Below are 10,012 nucleotides of genomic sequence, written 5' to 3'. Positions count from 1 at the left end.
GGGTTGGCGTCCCGCTTCGGTCTTGCAGGACGATTCAGAGAGCCATGCAAGTCGCCCGGAGAGGAGGGAAGAAGCCCCGCCGCCCTCCCTTTGTCCTCCGCTCGCTCGCCCGCCTGCCTCTCTGCAGCGCCGGCTCCCCTTTTGCCGAACCCAACTCTTCGCTCCCGAGAAACAATCAGCTGAGAGCCCAGAGGATTTGAGGCGTTCGCTCCGGGCCACGCGTCGCTTCCCATTGGTCAGCGCCCGGCTCCGCCCGCCGGGCGTCCAACCGCCGAGCCCGTTGGCTGCGCCTCCGAGTCATTCAGCAGGGAAGGCTCCGCCTCTTTCTGTCTCTCCCTCTTCCATCCCCCCCTCCGCCTTCCCTTTTTTTTTTTTTTTTTTTTTTTGCTCCGCCGAATTTTCCAATCAGTGGTGTTTTTTTTTTTTTATTAGATGGGTGTCGGGCCCGCCCGTGCGACGCGCTGCCTCCCGGCTGCCCCACCCCGCCAAATCCGGTTCGCTTCTTTTAATGCCCGCTCCTTTCGCTTTCGCTTCGCTTCGCATTTGGCTGCTTGGGTCTGTGGTGCGAGAGGCCTACGCCCTGAGTAAATGCTCGCCGGAGACGATTTTGTAATAATACTTAACTTGTTTTCCTAACGGCGTTCCCCGCTTCTCCTTGGATGGGTGGGCTGAGGCGTTGTGGCTTGAGGCGCTTTTTGCAAATGCTGTTTTTCCCTTGGATTCCTTCGTCTCTGTCCGGCGCAGCGGGATTCCTGCGAACTGACCGCCTCCTTTCTTGAATGTACTTCTCACCCCAGTGCCCCGTCTCCGAAATGCATTCGTCTGAACGAGGCTCTCTCCCTCCTTGTTAGACGGCTGGGATTTTCCTTCATTGCATCTTTGCCGTTAAACTAGTGCGGCTCAGATTTGGAAAGATTGGAAGTTGACTTACCTAACATACATTTTCCACCGTTAACCCTTTTGCTCTTGCTTGCTTGATTGCCTGATAAGGTCCCATAAAGTGGTTTTCGGCTCATAAAAGCATCAGTATTTAAGAAATGTGTTAACAGAGTTGGAAGGGACCTTAGAGGTCATCTAGTCCAACCCCCCAATCAAGCAGGAGACCCTACACCGTTTCTGACAAACGGCAGTCCAATCTTTTCTTGGAAGTCTCAAGTGATGAAGCTCCCACAACTTCCGAAGGGAACTTCTGTTCCATTGGTTGATTGTTCTCACTGTCAGAAAGTTCCTCCTCATTTCTAGGTTGACAGTGTTGACAGTCTTGTTTTAAAATTACTGAATCACTGGACCGCTCATAATATCACTTCAGAACATCACAACCGTCTAGAAGAAAGTCGATGGGAGTCTGAAGTCTGGGTTGACAAGGCACATCACTGTCTGGATCCTGTGACAGCGGAAATGGAGTTCTCAAAAACCACAATTGAATCTGGGGAATTTGGCGGTGGGGAAATTCCCCAGGAACATTGAAGTGGTGGCAAACAGCTTGGACTGCGCTCCTGACGCACAGAGTGAAATGTCAGGTGAGTTACTTCTTTTGATGGTTGTTTTGTTGTGATAGCTCTGATCAGTAATATCTACTGATATAAGAGGATGTGTGTGTGTGTCAGAACAATAAAAGAAATTAGAACTTTTGATCATTAATTAGTCCTTGACTTATGACCATTGGTTTAGCATCTGTTCAAAGTTACAACAGTGCTGAAAAATGTGACTTAGGACAGGTCCTTGCACTTACATCATTGCAGCTCTGCAGTCGTGTGATGGTGATCTCAGTGATTGATTGATTGATTGATTGATTTGTCAAATACGTATAAGATAACAGATAGAAGTATAAACATGATTATGGATATGAATAAATGGGGACATTAGGACAGGGACGGTAGACACCTTGGTGCGCTTATGCACGCCCCTTACAGACCTCCTAGGAATGGGGTGAAGTCAAAAGTTGACAGTCTAAGGTTAAAGTTTTGGGAGTTTGGGGAAGAGATCACAGAGTCAGGTAGTGCATTCCAGGCATTGACCACTCTGTTGCTGAAGTCATATTTTCTGCAATCGAGTTTGGAGTGGTTTACCTTATGTTTGTATCTATTATGTGCTTGTGTATTATTGCAGTTGAAGATGAAGTAGTCATTGACAGGTAGGATGTTGTAGCAGATAATTTTGTGCACTATGCTTAGGTCAGACCGAAGGCGGCATAGTTCTAAATTGTCTAATCCTAAAATTTCAAACCTGGTGGCATAAGTATTCTGTTGTGAGCAGAGGAGTGGAGTACTCTTCTCGTGAAATACCTCTGGACTCGCTCAATGTCCAATATACAGTGCGGGTTCCAGGCAGATGAGCTGGATTGGTCTAGCAAAGGTTTTGTATGTCCTAGCACAATATTACCGGAGAAGAAGCTTCGCAAAATTAGGTTAACAACTTTTAATGCCTTTTTAGCAATGTTGTTGCAGTGAGCTCTGGCACTTAGATCATTTGAGATGAGTACCCCAAGTCCTTGACAGTATGAGGGTCATCTACGATGTCGTATCTGCCCAGCTTGGAGACTGGCATCTATTTATGATAGTTGCAACATCCTGGAGTCATGTGATCGCCATTTGCGACTTTCCCACCGGCTTCCAACAAGCAAAGTCAATGGGGAAGCTGGCAGGGAAGGTTCCAAATCGGGATCCTGTGATATCTTGCAAAATGACTGTGGCAAAAAAGGTTGTAAAATCAGGTGCAGTCATAGGATGCCTCACTTATCATGATGCTTAACAATGAATTATCTTACCTTCAATTGTGGTTGTAAGTCGAGGATTACTTGTAACATCGATCAAAGATAAAGATAAAAATGGCAAGTGCAACAGACTAGACGGACTGTAGCAAGGTGTCTCACCATGTCTCGCTCAAAGTTTTGGGTCAAGAGCCAGATCTTCATGGCTCCTCTAAACAACAGCAGAGTCTAGGCCATTCAGATCTTGGGGAAAACTTTATTCCAGAAGGAAGAGGCTGCTACAGAGACTATTATTATGGTCAAATTCATAAGCATGTGTACTAGGAGATAAGTGATGTGATGTTTGGGGGAGTGAATATAAATTAGATATTTTTCCTAATTGTCAAAATGCTTCAAAGGTTGTGAACATCTATGAGTTTTGAGGTTGAATGTCGTAAGTATCTTTAGGGACTACCTCAAGAGCATGTCAAGGATTCTTCACAAAATGATTGCCTCTCCATCTCTCTCCCTCTCTCTCTCTTTCTCTCTCTCTCTCTCTCTCTCTCTCACACACACACACACACACACACACCCCTTAGCTCCCAGGATGCATGCTCATGCCATCCAATTTATCCTCCCCCCCCCCCGACAATTGATCAAACTTCAAAGCATAACTCAGGGCTACAAAAATCCACCATGCTTTGTGTGTTTTCTCACTTATTTACAATAAGAAATGAAAGAAAACATGTCTGTTGGTTTCTTTTCTGGCTTTTTACAGAAAATTAAGGTACTTCCACATAGCTGTTAACTTGATACTCAAAGCATCCAAAATGAATATCGACTAACTCTTCAATGGTGAAGATTCCTCCTGAGTCAACAAGTTGTCCTTCAAGTAGCCCAAAGAGAATAACAGAATAACAGAGTTGAAAGGGACCTTGGAGGTCTTCTAGTCCAACTCCCTTTTCAAGCAGGAAACCCTATAACAGTGATGGCCAACCTTTTTGCTGTTGCGTGCCAAAAGCGGGGGTTACGTGGAGGGGGTTGCGCACACATGTGCCCACACCCATAATTCAATGCCCCCCCCAGGGTAGATTTGATTTAAATCGAGTTGATTTAAATCACAATTTAAATCATGATTTAAATCACTAGTAAAAAGGCTTGATTTAAATCAACTCGATTTAAATCATAATTTTTAAAGAGCAACTGTCATCTCTGCTACTCCTTTGACCCGCTGTTGACTCACCGATAGTCCCAGTGTTGCAGAATATACAGCCTCATGCTACATAACTAAGCTCCATTTCATGCTGAATAAACTAAATTATTTATGTATCTTAAATAGAAAACTATCTTACGATAGATTTTTACCCCAAAAGTTTTTTATTAAAATAAATTCGATAAAAATCAAAAAAATCTGATTTAAATCCAAAAAATCTGATTTTTTTGATTTTTTTAAAAAAATCATTGATTTTTATCCACCCTGCCCCCCCCACATGTGTGCGTGACACCCCCCCCCCCCACGGTCCCCTCGCTTTTGGCACACAATGGCAAAAAAGTTACTGGTGGGCCCGGTAGGCCCGTTTTTCGTCCTCCCCAGGCTCCAGAAACTTTCTTGGAGCCGGGGGAGGGCGAAAACGGCCTCCCCCACCCTCCCGGAGGCCCTCCCGGAGGCTGAAAATGGCTGTTTCCCAACTTCCAGAAGACCCGAAAATCAGCTGGCTGGCGCATGCATGCACACTGGAGCTGAGCTAGGGCAATGATCGTGTGCCCACAGATATGGCTCCACATGCCACCATAGGTTCGCCCTCACGGCCCTATAACATTTCAGACAAATGTAACTTTCAAATGCCCTACTCCCATTTTAGCCACATTTGTTTGTGAGGTAAGGGAGCAAGTGTAGGTGTGCATGCAAACACCCTGAAGTCTGTGCAATGATTACTGTGTTAGTGCCAGCAACACAAATCATTGGTTTTGATCTGTGCCTTCTCTGGTTCAGAAGGAAATGGGTGGATGACATGGTGCCAATCAATTGCATGGCCCCCAGAGGCCTTGTAAAAGCATGAGAAGTTCCATTTGAAAGGGAGCATGATGTAGTGGTTAGAATAGGCATTCCCAAACCCTTTTGTTTGTCAACCTCTCATGAAATTTCAGATTGTCCGTTTACACCCCCTCCAAAATATTTATTATTGGAAATAATTTAATACAGGTAATCCTCAATTAAATGAGGTAATTGCAACAATGTTCAGAGCAGTGGTGGGTTCCTCCCAGTTCGGCCCGGTTCCGCCGAGCCAGTAGCGGTGACGATATGATGTCACCAAACAGGTTCTGCCCCACGCCCGCATTATTCTTACCTTTTATTTGGCCCCACCCCCAATCTATTGTGCCTCCTGAGTCCCAGCTGATGTCTAGAGGGAAAAAAACTGTTTAAACTTTTGTGGCAGGGCTTCAAAGGGCCGCCCTACAGCTGATCAGTGTTAAAAGAAAACAAATGAGTAGACCAGTGCCTGCAAAAATAAATGGGTAGAGCAGTACAGCTCTGCAAGCAGTTAAAAGCTTGGTAGACCAGTACCTCTGCTAAATCCTAAATAATTGTCACATGACCATCAAGCCACGCCCACAAAATAAGCCACGTCCACAGAACTGGTAGTAAAAAAAAATTAGAACCCACCCCTGGTTCAGAGAGACTCTACTTACAAAGGAGCATGGATGGGCGTGGAGTGTTACAAATACACCAGGTAGTTAAAGAAGAAAAAAAGGCATTGAAAGAAGATGTACTGAAGCCAGTACAGCTTAAGGCTGACTGAACCCTACAAGACTAAATAAAGAACAGAAAAGAGATACGGCAAGAGAAGGTATTACATGGCCAGCCATACACACACAAACACATATACATAGGCAAAGCATGTAAGAACAATATCTGGCAATGGCTAAGAGCAGGAAAGTTGAAAAAATGGACAGGAGGCTAATTCTAGCTGTAGAAGACCATACCCTAAGAATAAATGCATACAAAGCCAGAATTGCGAAGACAGCAACATAAAACAAATTCCACCACTGTAAAGAAGCTGAAGTGGAGCACCTAGTTAGCTGCTGCATGTAGATTGTAAAGACTGGCTACAAACAACAGCATGACGAAGTAGCAACAATGGTGCACTGGAAGCTCTGAGAAATACCATTTGTGTGCAAGCAAGAACTAGTGAGACCATAAAATAGACAAAGTAATAGAAAATGAAGAAGCTGAAGGAAATGAAAATGAAGAAGCTAAAGTGCTTTGGGACTTTAGAATTCCAACATAACACTCAGACATAATAACAATTGTTGATAAGAACAATTCTGGATAATGGATGTTGCAATTCCTGGAGATAGCAGGATAGAAGAAAACTAGAGAAAATCACAAAATACATCTATCTGCAAATAGAAGTTGAACAAACTGTAGTAAGAAAACACAACAATAGTACCAACAGAAATAGGTGCCTTGGGTGCTATTCCAAAACATCTGGAGCACCACTTGAACACCATTGGCATTGAGCCATGGTGGTGCAGTGGTCAGAATGCAGTACTGCAGGCCTAACTCACTGCTCACTCCAAGAGTTCAATCCTGAGAGGCTCAAGGTTGACTTCCATCCTTCCGAGGTGGGTAAAATGAGGACCCAGATTGTTGGGGGCAATATGCTGACTCTGTAAACTGCTTAGAGAGGGCTGTAAAGCACTGTGAAGCAGTATATAAGTCTAAGTGCTATTGCTATTAACAAAGTTACCATCAGTCAATTGCAAAAGGCAGTGTTATTGGAAAGCGTATATCTTGTCAAGATACCGTTAATAGCATCAAAGAAAAGCATTTGCCTATCCCAAATCCTGAGATGGACTTGCTAGGTGGATAAAAATGCCAAATCCAGTCTAAATATCTGGTTGACTATGCAGCCATCCACATTTTTTTTTTCTTTTTACGATCCCGTAATGCCTTGATTTGGGGTGGAGTTGGGGAAACTGAATGGAGTGGATTGTTTACTGGCCCTGAGCATTTACTGGGTGGATGCCCTTCCTGACGCCCACGTGGAGTTTGCAGCAATTTTTTTCTCTTTGCTCCCTGATAGAGAAACATCTGTTGTTGCCTAGGATTAACTCTCAGCCTTTGGACTGGGAGGCCAGCATTTTCAACTCTAAGCCACTGCTGCCCTCAGTGCAACCCACGACAATAATAACAACAATAATAATGGATAGTTCTATCCACTCATGGGGATCGAAACTGACCACCTTGGGGAACTCTGGGTTAGAATGTTGAACTTAACATTTTATCTGTACTGTACATAGCAAGTTTGTATTTTATTTATTTTTCCTTTTTACCCAGTATAAGGTTGAATTCTCCTGAGACAACTTTGAGCAGCTGGAGACATGTCACCACCACAAATGACTCAACGGACTCACTTCTTTTTCCTGCTCACGTGGGTTTCTTGCATCTCACTGACAAGCAGTGTTGAAAACATGATTCCAGAGTTAAGTCCCCAGGAATATTTTAGTGGCTTGCAAGCATCGAAAGCATCTTTGGTTTATTTTCAGAAGGGTGGTGAGTATTTTCACCAGATTCCTTGAGAAAATTGGTTAGGAAAGAAAGAAAACTTACACGGCTAGGTTTAGGAACCAAGTTGTAGCATGCATAAAATGTATATTCTGATGATTCCCTCCTAATGACAATGAGCCTTTCATTCTACACGGTGCTCGTCCTTGCCTCTCGTTCATGGAAACGTCTTTAGTCAGACATGACTCATAGCGGAAACCCCAATTCAAATAATCTTTCAAAAAGTCAAGTGGGGTGGGTGGTAAGGAAGATACCCATGGTGATCAGATTCCCCCAGGCATTAGTTCCTTCCACCTGTCTAATTTGATGAAGAATTCTGCAGAAAGTGAAAGGTTATATATGGTTTTGTGACATTTTGGTTGGCGTAATGATTTCTTACATAGCTGTGGCTCAAGAATTTTTTTTCTTGCCCCAAGAAAAGGTTTTGTTTTATTTATGTTTATGATCCTTTCTATAGTGGTTCTACTGGAATAGGCTGTGTCTTGCCCTTAGGAAGGTGACTTTGACTGGCTGTTCAAACCCTGATTTGATTTAATATCTGAGGAAGAATGGTCACAACAAGGCCATCAATATTTATGGTCACCTTCTGGAGCCTTTGGTATTGACATTGGTACTGATATATTTATCTCATTTATTTTACATATAGGTCAACTTCGAACTCTGCTTAATTTTCTTGTTATGGCTTGCTTAATTTCCCCCTTGGCACATCAGTGTTTAATCTTCAGTATGCCATTTAGTAGTAGGTATAGGCCTCAGCCTCAAGAGATATTCCTCATCATATGAGCCACGGTGGCGCAGTGGTTAGAGTGCAGTATTGCAGGCTACTTCTGCTGACTGACTGTTGCCTGCAATTTGGCAGTTCAAATCTCACAAGGCTCAAGGTTGACTCAGCCTTCCATCCTTCTGAGGTGGGTAAAATGAGGACCCAAAATAGTTGGGGGCAATATGCTGACTCTGTAAACCGCTTAGAGAGGGCTGTAAAGCACTGTAAAGTGGTATATAAGTCTAAGTGCTAAGTGCTATTGCTATAATAATACTGTGTGAGAGGACGTTCTGCAAGATTTCACTGGAAGGAATCCCACAATTTATGTGCCATTCCAGGGAAGGCTCTATTTTTCTGCCAGCCCTTCAGGCTAGACCAGTCTAAAAACCAATGCCATATAAGTCAGTACAGGTAATCTTTGTCTTACAACGGTTCATTTAGTGACATTCAAAGTTAAAATGTCACCTGAAAAAGTGACTTGAATGACCATCAGCGTAAGCATGAGCATCCCCATGTCGCATGACCAAAATTTGGACGTTTGGCAACTGATTCATATTTATGATGGTTGCCATGTCCTGAGGTTACATGTTCCCCTTTTGTGACATTTCTGTAACAAATGTCTCACTTAGCAACAGAAATATTGGGCCCAATTGTAGTTGTAAGTCGAGAGCTACCTATACTACTATTAACATAAAAGTCTAGCGTTGAAATCATATAAATCTGAATGCATTTCTTCCTTCCTCCCCTTTATCTTCATGTGAATTAGGAAGGGGTTTGTTTGAAACATTTGCTTAAATTATTTTCTTGGCCTAGACTCAAACCCTTCTTATCTGATCATTGCCTTGATAGTAGCTCTTCCTTCTGTCCTTCAAGGCCGTTTTCTCTGCCCTTCAGGCTTTTCTATTTCTGTCATGGGGACAGAACAGAGATAAAAGGGGGGAAGCAGGTTAATAAAAATGACTTTAAATTAACATGAAGATTTCAAGTCAAGCCAACAATGCATTACTATTAATCTTCTCATTGTTCCTATCACCCATCTCCTCCCACTTATGACTGTATAACTGTAACTTTTTGCTTGTATCCTTACAATTTGTACTGATTGTTTCCTAGTATGATTTGCTTGCTTATTTGTATCCTATGACTATCATTAAGTGTTGTACCTTATGATTCTTGAAGAATGTATCTTTTCTTTTTATGTACACTGAGAGCATATGCACCAAAGACAAATTTCTTGTGTGTCCAAATCACACTTGGCCAATAAAGAATTCTCTTCTCTTCTCTTCTCTTCTCTTCTCTTCTCTTCTCTTCTCTTCTCTTCTCTTCTCTTCTCTTCTCTTCTAATAGAAGCTTTCAATGTAGAGACAGTGATGTGTTTATTCCTGCTGTTAAATTCAATATATGCTTGGTATATATTTCTGTAAAAAAAATGAAGATGAAAATGAAACAATGTTTTAGAAATATTAAAAATATCACTGTGATTGTCATTATGATGCCAATGAAGCTCTTGTTTTTTTTATTCCAGTTTCACCATCTAGTGAGGTGTTCTTGGAACAGTTGGAGAACTCCAGAGAAGCTCTCCAAGATTATGGGATTTTTATCTTAAAGGTAGAATTGTTTTCTGCTTTATAATTCTTAGGGAAGTATGACCTTTTTGGAATTTCAAGACAATTCAGCCAAATTCTACAACAATGTACAATAAATGACAAATTGCCCATCGGCTTTTGACTGCAGAGTGAAATAGTTCTCCATTGTTTTCAACAAAACATAATCCTACTGTGTCAAATTATTCTCCGTCTATCTAGTGTAATCTGTTTGACTGTTAAGTCCTGAGATAACTGTTTTTTCCATTACCGTTTTCTCTCTGTGCTGCCCAACTCAATAGAAAATTGGAAAAGAAATTAAGTAAAGCAATTGAGACTGTATGCCTCTGTCTGTTGGCACGGTAAATCTCTGAATACTGAACAGAATGGAACCACATTTGGAGTGCAGG

At 42.5% G+C, this 10,012-nt stretch overlaps 1 protein-coding gene across 1 annotated transcript in view; it reads left to right on the top strand.

Annotated features, from left to right (window-relative positions):
* The first annotated feature begins 463 nt into the window (after nucleotides 1-463).
* TXNDC16 (thioredoxin domain containing 16) overlaps nucleotides 464-10,012 on the top strand; it is a 53,602-nt gene continuing 44,053 nt past the window's right edge. Inside the window, exons 1-3 of the mRNA XM_070942882.1 lie at nucleotides 464-1,520; nucleotides 7,032-7,247; nucleotides 9,545-9,627. Coding sequence (XP_070798983.1) covers nucleotides 7,076-7,247; nucleotides 9,545-9,627 — 255 coding nt within the window. The 5' untranslated portion in view covers nucleotides 464-1,520; nucleotides 7,032-7,075. The remainder of the gene's footprint in view (nucleotides 1,521-7,031; nucleotides 7,248-9,544; nucleotides 9,628-10,012) is intronic.

Source organism: Pituophis catenifer, unplaced genomic scaffold (genome assembly GCF_029215685.1).
Source record: "Pituophis catenifer annectens isolate HBS135680 unplaced genomic scaffold, rPitCat1.0.hap2 SCAF_1, whole genome shotgun sequence".
Lineage (NCBI taxonomy): Eukaryota > Metazoa > Chordata > Lepidosauria > Squamata > Colubridae > Pituophis > Pituophis catenifer.
The sequence above is the reverse complement of the archived record's forward strand: the minus strand, read 5'-3'. Positions and strand labels throughout refer to the sequence as shown.